General features: G+C 40.1%; 1 protein-coding gene across 1 annotated transcript; it reads right to left on the reverse strand.

The window, feature by feature from the left end:
- Positions 1–194: 194 nt before the first annotated feature.
- On the reverse strand, positions 195–22,231 carry TIGAR (TP53 induced glycolysis regulatory phosphatase). The gene is made up of 6 exons (XM_031606214.2): positions 22,058–22,231; positions 16,242–16,279; positions 12,249–12,370; positions 10,237–10,314; positions 7,618–7,728; positions 195–7,199 (listed from the first exon to the last, which is right to left on the reverse strand). The coding sequence occupies exons 1-6, from the start codon at positions 22,087–22,089 to the stop codon at positions 6,726–6,728; spliced, it is 855 nt and encodes a 284-aa protein (XP_031462074.2). The 5' UTR covers positions 22,090–22,231; the 3' UTR covers positions 195–6,725.
- Between the last annotated feature and the right edge of the window lie 698 nt (positions 22,232–22,929).

Consider the following 22,929-nt stretch of genomic DNA (forward strand, 5'->3'; position numbering starts at 1 on the left):
TCAAAAAAAAAAAAAAAAAAAAAAAAAAAAGCTATCAAATGGTACATTTTAATCAGTTTAACAGATAAATTTAAAATAAGCATTGGTTTTCTCTCAGACCTAACTACAGGCATTAGATGAACAAGCTAAGATGTTTCTGACATTTATTTCAGTGTTTCTTTCCTGCAAAGGTATAAAAATAAAAGTACCTCTTCCTTATCACTTCAAATTCTTATCATCCTGGTAATGTGTTTAACAGCTAACAATCTGCTTTCACAGCATCTCTTACATCTTGCCAGCTACTACTGAAAATCCACCCCACAGTTATGATCTTGTCTCCTGCTGTGAATTTGAGATTGGCATTTCACAAGGAAAAGACATTCATTTTCCACTACTAAGAAATCCATCAAATATTTGTGTTCAGCTATTACTCTTAATAGAATCATCTACAACTTCAGCTCTCCTTTCCCACGATCCCAATAAACTGTACAGTACTAACGTATAAGAAATTCACTTTATTACAAGAGCAAGAAAAAAAGATTTAATCATAGCATCAATTCCAAGACTTAAGAAGATAAGAACTCTGCAAACTTACACAAAAAAATGTTTACAGTTTACTTCAGAGGCTTCCAAAATTACCTATTTACTTTTTAGTGCATAGAGAAGCTTACATTGAATGTAACAGTTGATTTGCAGAATCAGACTCTATAACCCAGAGTTAGGTTATAACGCATGCACGTTTATTCAACGAGATGCATATCATTGGGTATGTGGAGGATAATTCCTCCTAATACACACAAACAAGAGTGGTACAAATTTGTAAACCAACCTTATGCATATTCAAAACATGTCCTGGAATTTAGTTACATATTCATTAATTTTCTGGAAACTCATTTGCATGCTGCTTCTCCCCTTGACACTTGTGTGGTTCATAGTGGGAGTCTTCCTCTGGTGGTCGTGGGGATGAAGTTAATAGTCTTCCTCTCTTTGAGTCTTCATCTTTAGCCTAATTTTGTGTTCAATCATCAGAAGTAAACTGGTTCTTCCTGACAATGCCTCAGCACTTCCTCATGATGTTTAATTTCTTTCCATTCAGTTTACCACATCACTCTATCCCTTATCCTGTTTTTCCATCGCAGCACTCTGTCCCTTATCCTGTTTTCTCCAAATTCCTGCTTAGCTTGTGCCCTAATACAATAGCTAATCAATAACCTGTCATTCCTTAATTCAATTCCCCCCTTTTCTTTATCCTAGCAAATTCTTTTGCTAGATAACTCCATTACAGGAGAGTGAGGCCTTAAAATAACTCCCACTTTCCACTTTCTGTCTTAGCTTATGCCTTTTCCATTCCTCATAACTGTTCCTGGATGTTTTACAAAGCCATAATACACATCTCATTACAACACACATTAGGAAAAGCAAAATGATTATGATAATACAAACTACAAAAAGTTGCTTTAACCATGCAAAATTAGGTAACCAACTGGTAAGCTTTTTCCACAACTCTTCCAGACCCTCTAATACAGGGCCAGCACCAATTTGTATCTGATTCATATTGTCCTTTACCTTTTCCAATTTCTTATGTATGGACTCTGAATGGTCTGAAAGGTTAAAGCAACACATCCCGCTAAAGTCTTCGTAACCATGCCCCTGTGCAAGTAGTAAAAAATCAATAGAGGCTGTTTTGTAGGACTGTGTGATGTATATTACCTATATCATATTACTGTGGATGTGAGATTCAGCTCCTTTGCGGTCCAACACGCTAACTTCTCTAAATCTGTAGCATTTTTCGAGGCAAGTATTGGAAGTAGGAGGGCTGTTATTACCCTAGTAGGGTAATTCCAGAATGTAATTTGGCTGTGACATGTTTCCATTAATTGATGTATGCTCCAACGTGATCAATGCTGTCCCTTACCAGCCCAGATCGTGCTGTTTAAGAGATTCCTTATCCTGGGGGCAAACAAGATTATCCTGCCAAGGTAACAAGGTCCACCTATTGGCTTTATCGGTATACCAGGCCACGCTCTATCTCCACATATTAAGAATATCCCAGGTGGTAATTGTTTAGCCCATGTACCATTACTCCATACATTTCTACCTTTGCAGGCCAGGCCTCTCCCAGATACACAGATAAACATGGAGTTGTCGCCTAGGGATCTCCATAGTTCCAGCCCATCCTTGTTCCAGTATTTGGCCATTAGGGCTGCATTTGTTGCTCACTTACCCTCAAAGCGAAAGCAACAGCTTCCATTCCCTATCTCCCTCCTGTCAGTGGAGTTGTGAACCACTTACCCCAGTAAGTCTAATTCTTCCAGTTTTGTATGTACGGCTAACATTTAGACTATTGACTATAATGGCCATTCGTAGAGCATCCTCCGCCCCAGTATCTGCTTTGTATGTGGGACAGGAAAGCGTGGATCCCATTTTTATCCTTAACCTTTTACACAGAACTGTGAGATTACTGGTTAGTCCTGTTCTGTCATGAAATACAGACCATTGAAAACCCCATGGTACCCCAATAAAGCATGTCTGGAAAGGATCAGATGCTGTTTGCAATGCAAGACAGAAGGAGTCTTGTTTAGTCTTATTTGCCCATGTTACCCACATATTGGTTCGAACATCTATAGTATGTAACACTTGCACTTCCCTTTTCATGAGTATACCCACTATCATCACCACAAGTCCTTTAAATTCCTATTCATTTTGCAGTTCTTCAAAGTACCAATTGAAGCGGACCTTTCTCTTCTGTGATCCATCGTGGTATATCACTGTATTAGGGGTAGGCTACAGGATCACCTAGGCCAGTATCTTGTCTCCAACAATGTTAAGTATGGATTGGAAGGGAAAAAATACAATGCAGCAACTGTCGCAGTACACAAAGCAGATTTGGTCTACTCTGTGAGACCTTTTGAGAGCAAAAAAACTTCTGGCATGCTGGTTGACCCAAAATCACTCTTGCCCCATGAGACGCTGGTTCTCAGAGGTGGCTTAGGCTGAAAATAAATCAACTGTGCTATGCGACTTCCCGTAGGGATAGTACAAGGTAGGGTTGGTGTCCACAGCATTATCTTAATTTCACCAGTAAAATCTGAACCAATAATAGCAAGCAAAACAAAAATATAAATTCGAGTAATAGAAGCAAATGTAATTTTGTTCCCCATAATAGGCAATCACCTACCTTTGTCCAGCGACAGGCAATCGAAGTAGCCGGGGACGATAAGACTTCTCTCAGTCTTGTGCTTCTTTCACCAGGACAGCGTCTCCAGTTCGCTTCTCCCTCGGGCTTCTTCCAGCCCGTTCTATGGACTCGGCTTCTTTCAGCCCTTCTCTTTGGCGGGACTTCTGGCAACCCTCCAGTCGGCCGGGGCTTCTTGCAGCCTGTTTTAGAGCTTCTTTCAGCTCATCTCTTTTTTAGGGCCTCTTAGCCCGGCGCTTTTCTCTGCCCGTTTCTGTCCGATCTTCCTCAGTAGTCTCTGTTTGTTCTGGTCCCTGTTCCGGTGCCAATTGTCGCAGGGCTGCCCCGGGCTCTCTTGCTGGAGAGGCAAATGAGGTGTGGACTCCTTCGCTGGTGCAGAACAAAAGGCATTTATTGTAGGTGTTTATCACCTTTTATACCCCTGCAACACGACAGTTTCCCCGCGCAACCAAGACTGGTAACATGTAAGGGTTAGGCGCCTTGTGTATAAGTCTGGCTCAAGTTACTGTTGAGCTTTACCACTCATTAGCAATACAGTAACCTTCTTTACCCCACAGGCAACCACAGGACACTCCTGACTGCTTATATTCATATCATATATAGTCACTGGTGAAGTCTAGCATTTAGGGAGTTCACAACAACAACAACAAAAACAAAATAAATAATTTCTGAATAACTTCATTCAAAAAAAATCATAAAAACACATTTCCAGGCTGGAGCTATATTCCAAACAGCTACAAATACATAAAAGATGGTAAAGGATGTAGAGAGAGAGTCAAAACTACTCTAAGTGAGAAATGCTACCCAAGAAATAGCAAAATATTTAACCAATATGTAAAAGTTCTCCTAAGATATTTACATCATCAGTAGAAGCAAAATGCAATTAAGCTTGGAGGTGGCAAGAAAGAAAAAGAAGCACTTCTAGACTAAGGAAAGCAGACATTGCCAGTGTGTTTTGAAATATTCGACAAAATTTCCTGACTTTAGTAGTAAAGTGTATTACACTATCTAATTGATAAAGAATGCATGTTTTTCACTTTGTTAATTTGGTCAATTCAGTTGGCTGACAGAATGCAGGATGTGGCAACTATAGAAAGTTCAAGCTATTTAACACCTTTTGCTGTGTAACTACCTTCCTTGAAATAAATACAAACAATCATGGACAGCATTTCACAAAAAGTTTAAGCATTTTATGTAAAAGCCCACATTCCCATTTTTATTCCTGTGGATTTCCTTTAGTTTGTCAAGAAATCAGTAGCTGTTTATTTATGAAAAAAATTTTAGATGCTTCTAAGCATGAGTAGTTCCTTATGCTAATGTTGTGATCTCTGTTATTTTGATGAAATAGGCCCTTTTTAATTTCAATCATACATAATTATACATTATGTCAGTAACAGCTGGCTTACTAAGGATATTTCTAGTTGGCTGGCTTTCTGAAAAAAAAAATATTAATTTTCTAAACAATTTATTGCAGCTATCTGAATTTAGAAATTTTTATTAACAAAGAAATACTTGAGAACATCTTTGTTTTGAACAAAGACTGCTTATATTAAGTCACTTGACTAAAGCTTGTTTTTATGGAACTGGGAAATCTTAATGTTTTCCAGGATTCTACACTGCTGTAAAACCTTTACAGATAAAACCTCCCCAGATATCCTTGTACATTCAAGAACTACCTCATATTGGAAAAGAGGAGCCACAAGGAAGAGGCTTTCGTCTGTATCTGTAAATAAATAAAAAGAAAGTAGTTGACCGATCAATAATAAGGTCTACCAATGCAGAAATCCTCCAATTTTAACTTGCTGATACAATTTTAAGAGAGTCCAGTCCTTCGTGTTACTTAACACCCTGCAAATTGAAAGACAAATCCTTGCTGACATGTTACTAGTATCCATATTTACACATCAGACAAACTACTTTCCTTTCTATGGACAAGTTTTCAGACACAGAAGCAGATGGCAAACAAGCCCCACTGCAATTAAAAGCAATAGGCTGATTTCCGCATTCTGGAGAACTCTGCCTTACAATACTACCTCTGCAAGGCTGAACACTTCACAATTACCCTCTACCTTTTAGTATTAGTAACAGACAAACAACACAGAGAACAGAAGCAGACTCCCATTCAGTGTTCACTTAGGAATCAAGAGGACTTACCTATTGAATCACTGTCACAGGACTGTAAGAAGCCAAGTACAGTCACTATAGTCAGACTGAACAATTCTGATGACATTTAGTTGGGCAGCATTTAAGCATATGTACTTATCTATTCAACAAAACAACAGCAATCTCTTTTTCCTTCTCAAAATTCAAGTGTCTGCTTCAAGGCAAAGAAGCCAAATAGGGTAAAACGCACAGAACAGCACATTAAGACAAAAAAATCTTCATTTGAATAGCTAATTTCATACAATTACTAGCAGTTTATCCTTGATATTTTAACATTGGTGTGTTATTTTTTTGTTTGTATGAGAATTAGAATAGCACTGACCCTCATGAGTAAAAAAGTGTAACATTTAATTACTGAAGAATAGCCTGGAGTTTCCCAGAAAAACAACAACAAAGAACAGAAGCCATGTTATCTGGGCAAGGCTTCATGGAGTATTATTAACAACAATTATGATCTCAAAGGAAATGGAGTTCTATTCAGGAGCCTTTATTTTTAAAGCTTAAAATATGCAAATGAAAAGGTATGCGGAGATGATAAATAAGTTGGATAAGCTTACATAGTAACACTACAGACAATCCAGTGTGGAAGTAATGCAGCACTAACAGCAGCTACAAGCAATCAAGCTTGCCTAATTCTAGGCCAAAAAATTCATCCATTAAGTATATGACTGCAATTGACAACGAGATTCCAGTCATGTACAGTTTACAGTACTGATAAAGTTACTTTTTAAAATACAGATTGGTGTTTCAATTATGTGCTCATTCTGCTTACAATTAAAAATAAATATTTTATGTTGTGTACAATGCTCTTCAATAGAGGTCTCAACAATCCTAACATTTCTTACCAAAAACTCCTGCGAGGTAGGTGTATCATCATCCCCATTTTACAAATGGAAAAGATTTGCCCAGAGTTTCACAGCTACTTAGTATCAGAGTCAAGAACGGGTCACCTGGCTCTGTACCAAACTTGTTCCACTAGGCAACCCCCCTTTTCAAGTTATATTACTGCAGTCAAAAAAGTTACTTTAAAACAACATGTATATTAACATTACAATATAGCATCTTATAATAAACCAAGAATACAGTATAGCTCATATTTTGGGTACCATTCCTCTCCTCCACCACTAAATCTTTCTCATGGAGATAACCAAAATAATTATGGGCAAATAATAAGCAGTTTTTAAAAGTATGCACTGTAATTAATAGCAAGTGCATGGAAGACACGTAAGTGACTGGAAGTATGTTTCTCTTCATAAAGGTATACATGGTAGGCATGTTTTCAATTACGCAATTCAGTGTCAATAACTCGTCAATCTCATTAATTACTATAGATATCTTTTTCCAAGTGTGTATTATAATTGAGAACTACTTCCCTCTATAAAAACTCTTAAAACATTTTTGAAGCTACACATTCAGCACCAACATCCACCAAGTGAGAATCCTGATTAAGACAAACACATATGACTTCAGGTTTTAACACTGATCTGTTTTCAAGTTTTATTATAAAGTGACTAACTCCTGTATTGGGACTGACAGAAGATAGTTGAGCCTTTGTTAAATTTGCTGGCAAAGTACACTTGAGATCTGAAACAAAATAACCAACCCAGTTCCTCATGTAGGCTCCATGACTCACCACTAAGATATTGGCATCTAATAACAATTTAGAAGTTCCATCATTATCAGAGCTAAATTCATGTACACCGCAGTGATCTGTCCAAGGAAAAACTGACTCTTCTTCATACGTTCCTGAGCTTCTGTTTGCTGCCCCATGCATCTCTTGATCTTTCTTCTCTCTGATCTGTCCCACTTCAGCAGCTAGCTGACACAGAAATTCAAAAAAATCCCTTGCACGTTCTCTTACCTAAAGAGAGAAGTCAGAACAGTATGTTGTGAAGAATGTAAGAGACTTCAGGTTTCAAAAAAGCCAGAGATATTACTAATTCAGTCAAAAGATTTATCACAGACAAGACTCAGAAATCAGTGCTTACGTTACTGAACGCTGTTAAGAACTGCTCTGCCCTTCAAAGACAAAGTTGAAAGCAATTGCCATCAGCCTTCTGCATACAACAGCTTCACGAAGAATCAATCTCAGAATCAATATTTTACCTCTGAAGAAATTCTCTAATGGGTAGCCATTGGGTCAAAGGGTGTTTTTAACTTGGAAAATAAATACTTTTTACTGGGCTAAGCTTTCAGCAAGATGATCCTAAATAAGCAATAGCTGTATCTGCCCTAATGAAATGGCCTAGAAACTGGGGCCCAATACATAAATGACATACTTCATCCAGTGTTTCTCCTCCAGAAGGCGTGAATGTAGGACACTGCTGTCCAGCAGCCTTTGCCATAGCCTTGAGGTCTGTCAAAGGCCTTCCTTCTGCAACACCATATTTCTGTAAAAGGCAAATTATAAAGAACTTAGCAAGATACAGCACTTCCAACGCAAACATCTCTCAAACAGGCTTGTTTTCTAGATTCTCAAATGTAATGTGCAAGCTTAACTACTCTTCATATTTTATCATCGTGCTGGGAGAGGAGGTGCCTTTAAATATACTTTGGACTCATATACTCTTAACACTCATTTCAACAACACGAAATTCTTAGTATACAAAATTCAACTGAGGTTGCATTGCAAGCACCTCACAGGCGGATAAACTCCATTTACTCTTTATTTGCAAAAATATCACAATAAATTCTTTCTTAAAAGAAACAAATATTTTCTCTAGAGACCTCTGTAACTTCCACAAGAGAGAAGCAATTATATTCCCCCTTTTTTCAAGATGTACATTACTTCTATGAACAGAGTTATTAGAAAACAAGACAAAAATGATCTTAAAAACTACGCAAATGAACTAACAGAACATGGAATTAATGATTTTCAATGGCACATTTATTCATAATGCCTCCAAATGAAACGTTTACATGAGAAACACCAAAAACAACACATAATATATTAACTAGTCATTATGGATCAATAGTAGTTACATTATAAATTAATATTTATAATCTCTAATGTAGGTTACAAGAGATCTAGTTGGATGTGTATTACCATTTTTTATTTTGAACATATCTCCAGGGCACATCTCTTAATAACAGCAATACAGATTAACATTTCTACCACTGAAGATTAATACTTCACTATCAGTAACAGATGAAAAAAACGTATTCAAGTAGATAGCTTTGGTCCTTTCTTGGAAGGTCTGAAGACACTGAAAATACTATAGTTATGAATATTTTGATAAAAACAAGGACTTTTCTCATGGGATGCCTAAACGATATTACAACACCACATCCAGTGTGATTTACATTAGTAGTACCCAAGATCCCAAGATTAAAAATTTCCAGCTAGTAGTATCAAAATTGTATATATCACCTGTGTGAGGTCATAAAAAGAGAAAAGATGCAATTTTCTGAAAGATCTTTCTCAATTCAATATCCAGAACAATTGGAGACACTTAGTACCCAAGACAGCAGTAGGATTTAGTGTGATAAATGCCACATTTCTTATTATGCATGCTGCCATTCACAAAGGTATGGCAGTAGAGGTTGAACCTCCCCATCAATATTCCATTTTACTGCTCTACTGTCAAAACCCTCAGCTATGCACATTTCACAGATTGAGATGTTGATGACTGCAAAACAGACACGTGCTTATTATCGAGACTTTTCTGATTTCTATGCTGTGTGCATGCAGTTTGCTGCCATATTAACTTACTATAGTCTTTTGAATTTAATTGTACTGAAGCACATTTACTTTAGGTTTTCAGTTCCTTTTCCTAAAGTAAAATTCGCTGTTTAAGAGCATTAAGAAAGATGTAAGGAAATAAATTCTCAGAAACTACTGAAAAGAAGATTCTAATCTTGAAGATTTTTCTGAATTTCTCGCACGAATGCAAGCCATAAGAGTATATTCAATAGAATCAACAACATATTTCTTATAAAGAACTTAGCTTCTTTTCATGCTGTTCAAACTTAATTTCAGTTATCTAAAGCGTTGCCTTAAAACCTGTGGCCTGCAGAAACTTCAGTGGAATTTCTATTTAGTGAAATTTCTATTACAGTACAAACACCAGGAAAGGAAAGAAAAAGATACAGAAGTTAAGATTATACCTTGTAAAACTCTGTATCACAGCCCAAAATATTTTTGAAAATACCAGGTGATTAAGCAATTAAAGAAGACTGGGAGGCATGTAACTTGCTGATTTAAGGGGGGGTGAACCAGAATTTGTGACAAAGGGATCACAATGGGAAATGCTGTGATCACGTTCTGCTCTTTAAACACATAATTTCCTGCTGCTAATATGCACTTCTGGTTTTGTAGCATTTCCTTATTTAAAATTCAGCTGATACTGTTAATGCAGCATAGGAAGGGTGATTAATACTAGCAGAAACATCCAACATCTCAATTTATTCTGATTAAAACAGTTAAAAATAGACAGATGTTACTGTTATGCCTGTAATGAAGCAAAGGGGCTAAACAGGAAAGAAGATTGTTCCATTTTGAGAGAAACTCTTCCATTAGTCTTCATGCAAATTAAAAGGTAAAAACAAATAAAAAGTTAACATCAGGTTGTGTCATCAGGCTAGAGAAGAGAGACAGAGGGAACATCTTCAACATCATATACAGGGCTAGGAAACATAAAAATAATTCTCTCCACATGCAAGCCATACAATACTTAATTCAGAGCATCACAGTTACATCACTATCACTAAATTTTGGCTTTCCTTCAAAATTTTGAACTCAGACAATTTTTAGTAACAAACGTAAAAAATAAATTCTCAGTGACTAAAAACACATCATATAGCGCTCTCCACTGCTAAATCTACCATTTACTCAATCAAAATCAGCAACAATTGCATTTTCAATTTTCAATATTTAAGCAAACTCTTACGGCACTTACTCTCTCTCGAAGTCTTGTATCACACTTGATTTCCAAACCTTTGCAGAACTTATTTTTTTCTATAATTGTGGCAGCAGTCTAAAAAGTGAACATACAGTTACATCAATGAACTGTTCTGTTTTCCCATGGGATGCCTAAACGATACCTAAACCACATCCAGTGTGATTTACATTAGTAATACATAAGATTAAAGCTTTCCAGCTAGTAGTGTCAAAATTGTATATATCGCCTGTGAGGTCATAAAAAGAGAAAAGATGCAATTTTCTGAAAGATTTTTCTCAATTCAATGTCCAGAACAATTGGAGACACTTAGTACCAACAACAGCTGTATGATTTATCAATGCTTGCTGAATGTTTACGGAGCTAAACAGTGGATGTTAGCACAGGGAGGCAGCAGTTAGTGCACTTCATGCATTAGCAATAGCGGAGACAGTATCCAGAAGACAGCATGTAACTCCTAGTTCCAGTGATCAGTACATATTCTGACCCACAAATGATAAAGGAGACATTGCAAGACAAACTAAACTTCATTACTAACAGTTTTGACTTTCTCTCCCCCCGCCTTTTCAAGGCAAACTGCAAACTCCTCTCATATTTGAGCTGTGTAGTGACAGTGCACACTCTTCACAGATCTGCAGCTGCCAAAGAATGAACTTTCAAACAAATGGGAACTGCAGCTCTATGCATCATTGAAAAAGCTTCTACAGAGGATGTTCTAATGAATGGTAAAACATGTTCCCTTTATGCAAAGGACATTTTCTATATTAAAAGAGTGCAAATCCTTCTCAAGGAAAAGCCTTTCTCTAACGTAAGAGAAAAAAATGTTACAAAACTAACTCTCAAAAAGCTGAGCATTTCAGAAAGAATTTCCCTAAGGTGGGCACATAGCACACAAAGACTTACAAATATTAAAAACCACTATTAATATTTTTAAAAGTAATTACCACTATTCACATATTTAAAGGAAGTGACCTGTCAAGTAATCATTATTATGCAATTTAAAAATATCTAATTATTGCACTCCTCCCCACCATTTCTAGCTTGTTTTCTGCTTATATTATGTTGCTACAAGTGGGACTGAGGTGCAAAACAGATGAACAAGACAATCTACGCTAAAAATAAGAGATTTTAACCTAAATTTTGTTGCTCTTGTTTACAACATGGCTTTACAGTCTCTTGAAGCAGCACAACTGAAGAAAAACAAAACAAAACAAAAAGCAAGGAACCAACACACTCAAGAATTTCTTAGTTTCAATCATGCGAAGCCTTCTCACATATCCTGAAATCAGAGAATCAGTAACAGGAGACAGAAAGAATGAAGGGGCTTGCATTGCAAATGTGATCTTCAAAGAACAGCTAGTTGATCAATGCCACAATACACAAAACTTCTGTTTTCTCCCTTTTTCTTTTTCACATATTTTATAATCTTGCACACAAAACTCCACTCAGTAACTAAAAGTATTTCTTCTTTAATTTATTAAAATAGCATATCAAAGTGAGAGATATGATACTATGTTCTTTCCAAAATGCGCATTTAATGCCACTTGTACAGACTTTACTGCAAGACTTGATTTTTGCTTAATTGGTCTGCATTCTTTTGAAAAACACAACAAATAGCTGCAGTACACAAAACAGTACAAACAATATCCCTGCCAATTTGCTTTGTTCCATCAAAACAAACAAATAAACTGAATTTGGTCTGTGTTACCTTTAAATCCTAATTACTCCCCTACTAAGAAGGCATACGCACATACAAAATAATGGCAAATCTGTAAGAAAAACACAGCATCCTGTGAATTGGCCTTTATCAGCTTCTAAACATGCTGTTACGCACTGAAGTTTCCACACATACAGATGCCTTATGAAATTCTATACAACTCAACCTTCAGTTCTAAATCCATTAAAATAACCTGTGCCTTTCCTTCATGCTATTATTTTTGTATCAGCAATAGCAGATAAGTAGCAAAATGTGAAGCTTATAATTACACTCAGTTTCCGGAAGAAGCACTTGCCTGCTTTGCTCGAAGGAGGTCGCTTGAGAAGACATGAGTAAACTTTACATTACTGAGAAATAAACCAGCAGCATCTGCTTGTCTGAAACCAGTTGGAGAGAGCGGCTCATCTATTCCTTGACCTACAAAACAAAACAAAAAAATCAACATTAAAACATGCAAATTTCAAATAATTTATCAGTTTAGCAAGCAAAGTTGAGAGAATCTACTCAGGCATAATATGAGGGCCGCTCCAAAAATAATGCCTCGTATTTTATTATGTTGGCCCATACATCAGAAGCAGATGTCAGCGGTATGGCAGTAGAGACTGAACCTTCCCAACAATATTCTGTTACATTTCGTTGCTTTGCAACAGACAGCAGCAGAGAGGAACAGCGTGTGACATACAAGTGTGTATAAAGCAAAGGGATGTAACTGAATTCTACCGTGTGGAAAAATGGCACCCACTGAGATTCATCAGTGCTTGCTGAATGTTTATGGAGACCAGAAAGGATGTCAGCACAGTGAGGTGGCAGATGGTGTGTTTCAGCAGTGGCAACAGCAGTAGTGGGTCAGTCCACCTGTGCAGATTTTTCTGAGCACGGTATGCAGGCTCTTGTTCATCGCTGGCAAAAATGCACAGTACACAGAGGTGACTATTTCAAAAAATGGATTTTTGTCATTGAGAATTTGCTCTATCGAATAGTGTTATTGTGCTCTCGGTATCTGTTATTGTTTCCATGAAAACGGAGTCATTGCTTTCAGACAAACCTACGTAAAATACCTCTCATTCTGCAAGTGGAGTGCAGTGACTATTTCTATGGTCATGTAGTATAAAGAAAGGGAGTACAGGCTAGAAAGATAGAAGGACCATTTAGTGATGATATTAATGTATATATATAAGAGAAATAGAAACATAAAAACTTTTAAACATGAATCAGAGAACTACATTTTCTAAACACAAGTATCACTTGTCCTTTCTAGCCTCTGCTAGGCTCCCTGCTAGAGGAGTCCCAGAACTGAAAGTCTGAAAATAGTTGTGACTGCAAATAAGAAAAAACAGACAATACAATTGAGATATTGTTGTTGATACTAAAATACACACACACAAAAACATGCACATCAGGAGAAGGAAGTCCTAACAAACATGATATGCTGTTTCCACTGCATTCCCTAACCATGATAATGCCCTGAAGATGAGGAAACAAGAAAGGATTTTGTGTAATGTGGAAAGCAGCACGCCCTTTCTCTGCCAAAGACAGTTTCACAAGAATTTTAGAGTTGATGTAAATACAAATTGTTGTAGTCTTTTCCTCTGCTCTACTCCACCTTGCATGTCGATGCTAACGCTCATGCAGCTGCACAGCGAGTATGTTGATCTAACTGATCTAGCTGAGAAGTAACCCTTGCAAAAATGATTTTTAGCTAGCATAATTTATGAAATGATCTGTCCCAAATGCTCTAAGACAGTGCTGAGAGAACCAGAACTTTGGTAAGCCAACATTTCATAAAATGACAGAATGGCTTGGGATGGAAGTGACGTCAAAGATCATCTAGTTCCAATACCCCTGGCCACAGGCACAGCTTGCCAATCGCTAGATTAGACACTAGATAAGGTTGCTCAAGGATCCATCCAGCCTGGCCTTGAACACTTCCAGAGATGGGGCATCCACAAACTCAAGCAGCCTGTGCCAGCATCTCACCACTCTCTCCATGAAAAATTTCCTCAACAAACCTACTCTCCTTTAGTTTAAAACTATTCCTGCTTGCCCCATCACTATCTACCTATGTAAAAAGTTGATATCCTTCCTGCTTATTGTCTCCCTTTAAATAGTGGAAGATCTCCCAGAGCCTTCTCTTTTCCAGACTGAATAAGACAAGCTCCCTCAGCCTGTCTTCTGGAGATGCATTCCAGCTCTCTGACCTCCTTTGGATCCTCTCCAAAAGCTCCACATCCTTCCTGTGTAAAGGGCCCCAGATCAGGATGCATGTCCTAGTTTTTGTCAGTATTCCATATCATGACATCATGTGGCAAGCTGTGCAGGGAGCTGCATTTCCTGGGTCCTAGCTCCTGTCAGTCTCACTTATTCTCATGTCGGCTCTGGCTCTCTGAGAGGACAATACACTGAGAAGAAACAAACTACAGTTCTCCAAAATCTCCAGTACTCCCCATTCCAAGTGATAAGAGAGAACTTTTTCTTTCTGGACAGAGCGGACAGCAACAAGGTCAGAAATCCTTTCCTATTTGTTCATTACCCACAATTCCCTTTATATATCATTACTTTATTTTACCATTTGTAGTAAATTAGTCAGCTCTCCTTATCTTAACTGGGTTGTCTCCTTTTTTTGTCTCCCTGAAAAGGGCGAGGGAGCATAAAAGAGGCTAGGAAGCCCCTGTCCTAACCGTGACAATGCAGTACTCATGCATCCACTTATGGGCTTCAAAAGGTCAGAGTACAGAGGAACAAACACCTCCTTTGCCCTGCTGCTCACCTCTCTTTTAATGCATCCCAGGGTACAGTTAGCCTTCCAGGCTGCAAGTACACACTGCCAATTCACGTTCAGTTTTTCATCTATCAGGATCCCTAAGCCCTCCAACTCAGCAGACTCTGAAAGAGTTCTTCTCCCAGCCCATACACAAATCTAGGATTGACTGAAGCATAACATCTTGCACTTGACCTTGTTGAACTTCATTATAATTACATGGGCCCACCTTATGAGTTTGTCTAGGTCCCATTGGATGGTATCCCTTCCTTCTGTTATACTGACTGCCCACTAAGCTTGGTGCTGTCTGCAGCTTTGCTGAGGGTATACTCGACCTCACCATCTATATAATTGATACGGATGTTAGAGAGTACTGGTCCCAAGACTGAACCCAGAGGGATACCATTCATGACTGGCAGCCACCTGGACATAGAGTTGTCAATCACAAATTTCTGTCTGTGACCATTCAACCTACTCCTCACGTGCTGAACAGTCCACCCTTCAAACATCTATCTCCCCAAATTATAGATAAGGATGTGCTGCAGGCCCACGTCAAAAGCTTTGCAAAAGTCCAGGTAGATAACTATTTTGAATAAAAACTGCGTTCTAGCTATGACTGAACAATTCAAGTACATTTAAACAATCTTCACAACAGCGGTCTGGGATATCACGCCGTTCTTACCAACAGATTTTGCTTATCTGATTACAGGTAATTTCTTCCTTCATTTTAGTGAAAGAACTGTGACACCCCTGTTAAAACCAGAAATGCACTACTCTACACTGACGTTCTGCAGAGACTGAATTAGAAACTTATCATTTTCCACAACTATCAAGCTAACATTTGGATCCACTAATAAAGGTATTTTTTCTAGCCTAAAGTACACAATATTACTCTGTAACAATATGTAGGTCACTCTAAAAGTAATATCTATTTATTTCCATGGAAATGACAACAGATACCAAGAACACAATAACACGATTTGATAGAGCAAATTCTCAATGACAAAAATCCATTTTTTGAAATAGTCACCTCTGTGTACTGTGCATTTTTGCCAGCGATGAACAAGAGCCTGCATACCGTGCTCAGAAAAATCTGCACAGGTGGACTGACCCACTACTGCTGTTGCCACTGCTGAAACACACCATCTGCCACCTCACTGTGCTGACATCCTTTCTGGTCTCCATAAACATTCAGCAAGCACTGATGAATCTCAGTGGGTGCCATTTTTCCACACGGTAGAATTCAGTTACATCCCTTTGCTTTATACACACTTGTATGTCACACGCTGTTCCTCTCTGCTGCTGTCTGTTGCAAAGCAACGAAATGTAACAGAATATTGTTGGGAAGGTTCAGTCTCTACTGCCATACTGCTGACATCTGCTTCTGATGTATGGGCCAACATAACAAAATATGAGGCATTACTTTCGGAGCAGCCCTCTTATTTAGCACTTCAGTTGTTGATTATATTGAAAATTATTCTTCCCTGCAAAATCAATCTCACAGAAACTAACGGAACAGCTGATACTAACCTTGCAGTATCTTGTCTTTGTTGTATCTTGTTTCTCCACTGAAAAAGATTATATACAAAAAAAATTGTGACTTAATTTTCAATCAATCATGGTTCACAAACACTGTAATATGTGCCAAATGGAAAGAGTTTAAATATAAATGATGTACAGTATAACACAGCCTCCTTTTAAAAGGATGCATTTGAAGTATTTAAAATAAAATCATTTCAAGTTCTCAACTCCAAATGTGCCATCAGGATTTACTAAGATATGGAACAAAAAGGAAAGTAATATCTTAAATTCATCATAAATGCAGCACAATTTATCTACTAAAGTGACATCTCCTCATTGGAGAGATAGAAGTAGGAAAACTCTGACTGTACGAGCCAATGTGACTTCTGTGCATTAGAGGGAAGTCAACTCAAGAGATTAGCACAGATAGTATCAGAACAGGAAACACACCTTAAAGAAGCACAGCATAAGGCAGAGCTTCTCCACCAGACCCATCACCATCTTCATAGCCCTCCTTTGGATGCTCTCCAATGTTTTTATGTACTTTTTGTTCTGTGGATCCCCAAACAGCACACAGTACTCAGGGTGAGGCCACACCAGTAAAGCATAGAGCAGGACAATCACTTCCTTCAACCAACTAGCAGTGTTGATGCATCCCAGCATACAGTTAGCTTTCCTGGCTGCCTGGGCATACTGCTGAACTCATGTTCAACTTGTTGTTCATCAAGATCCCCAGCATCTCATCCCCTAATCTGTATGCATATCCTTCCTAGGTGCAGAATCCAGCACTTGCTCTTGTTAAACTTCACAGAATCACAGAATTGCCAGGGTTGGAAGGGACCTCAAGGATCATGAATCCCCAACCCCCCTGCCACATGCAGGGCCACCAACCTTCCCACCTAATGCTAGACCAGGCTGCCCAGGGCCCCATCCAATCTGGCCTTGAACACCTCCAGGGACGGGGCATCCACAACCTCTCTGGGCAGCCCGTTCCAGTACCTCACCACTCTCTCTGTGAAGAATTTCTCCCTGATGTCCAACCTAAATCTCCCCTCCCTCAACTTAAAACCATTTCCCCTTGTCCTGCTGTCACTCACCCTTTCAAAGAGTTGATTCCCCTCCTGTTTGTAGGCTCCCTTTAGGTACTGAAAGGCTGCAATGAGGTCACCCCGCAGCCTTCTTTTCTCCAGGCTGAACAAGCCCAGCTCCCTCAGCCTGTCTTCATAGGGGAGGTGCTCCAGCCCCCTGATCATCTTTGTGGCCCTCCTTGGACCCTCTCCAACAGCTCCCTGTCTTCCTTGTACTGGGGGCTCCAGACCTCGATGCAGTATTCCAGATGGGGCTTCACAAGAGCAGAATAGAGGGGAACAATCACCTCCCTGTCCCTGCTGGCCACCCCTCTTTTGATGGAGCCCAGGATACCATTTGCCTTTCGAGCCACAAGGGCACACTGCTGGCTTTGTACAGTTGGTGATTGCCCAGTTCTCTAATTTGACTAGACCTCTCTGCAAGGCTTCTCCATCCTCAATGGAGCCAACAGCTCCTACCAATTTAATATCATCAGCACACTTGCTCAAAACACCTTCTGGTCCTACATCCGAGTTGCTTATGAAAACTTCCTGAAGAGAACTTGCTCTGAAACGGATCCCCCACTAGTGACTGGCTGTGAGTCAACTGTTTACTCTAACCCTTTGGATCCAAGTCATCAGCCAGTTTTTCACTATGTTTTTGTCTAGCTGCATGACGGATATCTTGACCAGGAGGATACTCAGAGGAACAGTTCTGGAAGCTTTACTGAAATCCAAAAAGATAACAGCTGGCTTCCCATGATCAACTACATGGGTGACCCTGTCATAAAAGGAAACTTAGTTAGTTAAACAGGACTTTCCCTCATGAACCTGTGTCAGCTGCAACCAATGACTGCACTGTCCTTCAGGTGCTCTTCAATAGCTCTAGAACATTTTTCTCCATAATTTTACCAAGTACTGAAGTGAGACTGACAGGCCTGTAATCAAGGTTTTTCTTGCCATTCCTGAAAATTGGAATAATTTTTGCAGCTTCCAGTCAACTGGGACCTCTCCACGTTCTCAACACTATTGAAAAATAATTAAGAGAGTTCTTCTGATGACATCAGCCATCTCCTTGAGTACCTGGGAATAAATTCCATCGGGCCCTGTGGACTTCATCCAGGTGTAACAGCAAATCCTGTATAAGCTCAGGACTGTCTGGGAGTTGGCTGTTATTGCAGCCATAGTCTTCTGACTTGGGGCATTCTGGGAGCTAGAACTTATCATCAGTGTTGAAGACAGAGGCAAAGAAAGTCTTGGAAGTCCTTCCTTAGTCTATGCCCCTGTTTGTAATGTGACCATTCTTACCAATATTCTCTCTGGCCCTACTTTTGTTGCTAGCATATTTTAAAAAAATCTTTTTATTTTCCCTCACAGTTTCGGCCAGCTTCAACTCTGAGGTGGCACTTAAAAAATACCCTTTCAAAAGAAGTTTAACAGGAAACCTTACTAACTAGCTCCCTGAGCAGCCTGAAATCTGCTCTCCTCATATCAAAGGTTGAGGTTTTGGTGGCAGTTCTCCTATTACCACCAAGCATTTTAAATTTGATTATGGTCATTATGGCCAAGACAGTCACCAATTGCCATTTCAATCATGAGACCTTCTCTGTTCAGAAGAAGCAGACCTAGGAAGGAAACTTCCCTCATTGGATCCCTTAGTACCTGTACCATGAAGTTGTCCTTGAGGTGTTTTAGGAATCTACTGGACCTGCTTGTATCAGCTGAGCAGTGCTCCCAGTTAACATCTGGTAAGTTGAAGCCTCCCATAATGACAAGAGGAGTTGATATAGATGTCTCTCTTAGTTCCTCAAAGAATAATCAATCAGTGTTGTCATCCTGGCTGAGGCTCTCAACTGTTTCACCACCAACTGACAGCTCCATACAGTTCGGCCCCTCCATTAAATACAGTGCCACTTCCCTGTCTCTCCTGCCCTGCCTGTCTCGTCTAGAAAGTCTGTAGTCATCCACCACAGCACAACAGTCACAGGACTCTTCCCAGCAGGTTTCAGACCAATGATGTTGTAGCTCCGCGACTGAGCCCAAAGCTTATAGTTCTCCTTGGCTTGTTCTTTATGCAGTGTGCATTGGTGGAAAAACATTTCAGATGTGCTTCATTGAACGAATTAGAGCAGACTGAAGGATCTCACTAGCATGCAGCCCCTCTGATTGTGATGTGTGACACCTGTAAGGTTGTGACAACTTACAGTTTATTGCCAGCAGAGTATGTGTACTTCAGGTGGGTTAACGGTCTCACCCCCCAGCCCTGACATGCTGCCCCTAGACTCATCTCTAGTGGGCCTGGTTTTATCCCATTCCTCCTTTGAACCTCTCAATGTTCCTGTCATGGTTTCATGGTTTTCTATTGGTATTCCACATCATAACATCATGCAGTGCACTGGGATTTAAAGAATTAATGCTGCAGCTCCATGGATTTTTTACATTTCCAATTTCCTGGTCTCAAAAGAGAAGCATGAACTACAACTTCCAGAAGACTTCATTTTTCCATTTCCATTTTCCATTCAGAGGGAAATGTAAAGCAGATAAAGTCACGAGACTTCCCTCTGTGCTCTCCGGTCACTTTGTCTATAGCTTTAAAGATTTCGGTTTTGGAAACTCTCCCTCTTTTACATATTACTTTATTAGCTTCAATTTAAATTATGTTGTATTATAACGTATTATCTCACATTCTGCTACTACACTTAGTAAATTGTTGTGTTTTGTTTTTTTTCCTTTAGCTCATTGCTGCTGTTTTTTTCTCATTTGGGCCCATTTCCCTACCTTTTCCCTTTCCTTCCTGGGCTGTGTTCCTCCAATAGCACCAGCTGTTAGCCATACCTTGATTGGATGGGTTTTTCTGTTCCTTTCAATATTTTTCACCGCTATTGAAGGGACCAAAGAGAACACCACCTACACTCCCACTCCTTCAACTAATAGCCCCAGTGCCCTGAAGTACCTTCTGATAGTTCTCAGGCTTCTCCCATCAACTTCATTGCTGACAGCCTGAACTACAAAATCTGGTAATAATAGGAGTGCTTTGAAAATCAGAATATTCTGTCTTAAACATCTTAAATGATACTTTTTTTCCAGGAGAAGGGCAAGTAAAACTGCATACAGATTTAGAAGGAAAAACTTAATACAAAGTTAAGCATGCTTTGTCAAGACATCTCACCTGAGAGAAATGTCAGTTGCTTAAGTTTTTGCAGCACTGAGTGCCAAACATGCTGCTTGCTTTTCAAATATCTATCACCACTCCTGGGCAAAACTCCTCAAGATGAGCTTCAAACAGATAACCAAACATGGAAAGCAAGTACTTCTAAGAGAGAACACTGTATTTTACAACATGTTTTAAACTCTTTCCAGCACACACAGCAGCAATTTAATTTTTCAAACTCTCCCCAGGGACTTTTGGTCTTCTGAGAAAAAAGCAGCAGGCTGGATAGAGTCCTTTCTGTTGACCATCAATTAGGGGGTGGAGAAGAGCAATATTTGCTGTTTCCCAAGCAGCATAGCATATACAAGTGGAGTCTAACACCAGTCCATTTTCTGATGAATTAATTAATTCCAAAGTTCTGCAAGAGTCCTAGCTGAAGATCTCAAGTTTAACAAACTGTGTCAGGCCTTCATGCTTTCTAGTTGATGTAAAAGGCTGTAACTAGAACATCAAGTCATTAGATACAAGTCTTTAAAGGAAGAGTAACTCTTAAAAGGAGGATGATTAGAAAAAAAAAAAAAGTCACTGCTCCCTGCTCTCATCAAATATTAACATGTATTACGATTAAGAGGAAAAACATGTTTAATTTTCATAAAAATTAACTGTTAATTGCTATCGATTTGAGAAAATTGGAGAGTCTTATTCTAGTTAACCACAGGTTTCTGGGAATATCCTGTTGAAGCTTGAAACTAACCTTAACAATTCCAAAGAAGTCACAAACGCCATTTAACATTTCACAGAAGAAAGGTTAGACTACCACTCCTAAATGAACTCTTCACCCCTGAGCGTGAAGAGTTCATCTGAGACCTTTTGGCAGGAGAAAGGTCTCATGACCAATCACCACAGAGTTCACAATCAGTGCTGACTAAATTTAGGTGTGATGCTGTACTTCACTCAATACTATTCTGACCCAGCTTGACTCAACAGTTAACTACAGCATACCAGACCAGATTCGCGCACGCAGTGAATGCTAATACCACCAGAGGCAAAAACACGGCCCGTCTGGGTCAAGTGGTTCCCTGACGACCCCGCAGCAAAGCAGGCATAGGCAGAGCTCAGAGCACCGGTACCACGCCTTCCTCACGAGCCAGGCACTGGCTCTGCTTTCTGGTGACGCTGCTAAACTAGTGCAGCTCCACACCTACTTCGCAGCGTTCAGCAGAGCGGCACTGCTGACAGCAAGCTGATCAGCGCTGAAAGAGGGTCTCCAGCGCCCAGCGCTTTGTCCCGCCGGGACCGTTCTTTAAGTGAGGCAACGCCGAAGGAAACAGGCGATGCCTGGCGTCCGGCCCCTACCCGTTGCGCTGCGGCACTGGGCCACGCTGCCCCGTGGTTAGATAACGGCCTCAACCGGCGCTCCACGGGGGAGCCGCGACACAGGAAACGGGCCGCCCGTGGGGAGAAGGGCGGAAGTCCGTTAACGTCACGGTGCGTGCTGGCACCAGCGGCGGATGGTGCATCGGGAAGACAGCGCAAGGGCAAAGGAAGGGCAAGAGCGTTCCCATAGCGGAAGCGGCGAAGGAGCACGGTGCAGCGGCGGTACTCACTGGCGGACGACGGTCAGCCCGAAGCGAACCATGGCACAGCCACGCAGCTGGGCACAGACCCCGCTACCGGCTGCTCCGGTCTGCGCTGCAACGCCCGCCCCGCGCCCGACGGTGACGTCACAGGGCAGCTGCCGCCGCACCTCCCCTCAGCGGCCGGGAGGACGCGGCCCTGCGTGAACGTTGCGGGCTTCTGCGCGCCGCGGTGCTAAGGTGTGCTGGGGGCGTGCCGCTGCTGCTGGGAAGCAGGAGTTTCTTTTCACACACGCAAATAAAAAGAACTGTATTTTAAAAAGCCCCTCTACTTTGGCAACTGCAAGAACGCTTTCTGCAGGAACGTTTTTGACAACTTCGTGCCTCCATTCCAAAAGCTCACTGCAAGGATAAGCACATGCTCAGGCATGAGCTCTCACAGTGGCCTTTTCCCACGTGCTGGGATATGCTGGAAGAAGTAGTGCATGCATTCAGTGTCATAAATATTTGGCAGAGGCTGTGGCTACCAGTGCAGGTTCACCCACTGTTTGGCAGAAGAAAGCATGCTGGGGGAGAAACTCCAGCTTAGTGTGGTCCATCATATAATAGAGGTGTGGGCTGCAACACACCTTAGAAAAGGTGTTAGAAAGCTACATATGAAGAATAATTGCTTTTTAAAACTAAAACCAATGATATGTACAGTCTGAAACATTTTAAAAGCCTCAACGCACATATTCTGACTTTACAGTTATAAACGTCAAGTGACTTAGCTCAGAGTAATATGAATAGTGGGTAAATCATGCCGAATACAAGTTAGTTGAAGGACTTGGAAGCCAAAAGATTCCTCAGCAATCGTCAGCAGAGATGGAAGTGGTTTCAAAGTGACTGCTTCAGACCAACTA

This window comes from Phasianus colchicus, chromosome 1, assembly GCF_987193195.1.
Source record: "Phasianus colchicus chromosome 1, bPhaCol1.hap1.1, whole genome shotgun sequence".
Lineage (NCBI taxonomy): Eukaryota > Metazoa > Chordata > Aves > Galliformes > Phasianidae > Phasianus > Phasianus colchicus.

What these genes read in the sequence shown, in the direction of transcription:
- TIGAR (XM_031606214.2), bottom strand. Translation starts at nt 22,089, where the DNA reads ATGGTTCGCTTCGGGCTGACCGTCGTCCGCCA. An exon ending in GGGCTGACCGTCGTCCGCCA is followed by an intron (nt 16,280 to 22,057) that starts GTGAGTACCGCC and finishes AATCTTTTTCAG; the next exon opens with TGGAGAAACAAGATACAACA. An exon ending in CAAAGACAAGATACTGCAAG is followed by an intron (nt 12,371 to 16,241) that starts GTTAGTATCAGC and finishes TTTGTTTTGTAG; the next exon opens with GTCAAGGAATAGATGAGCCG.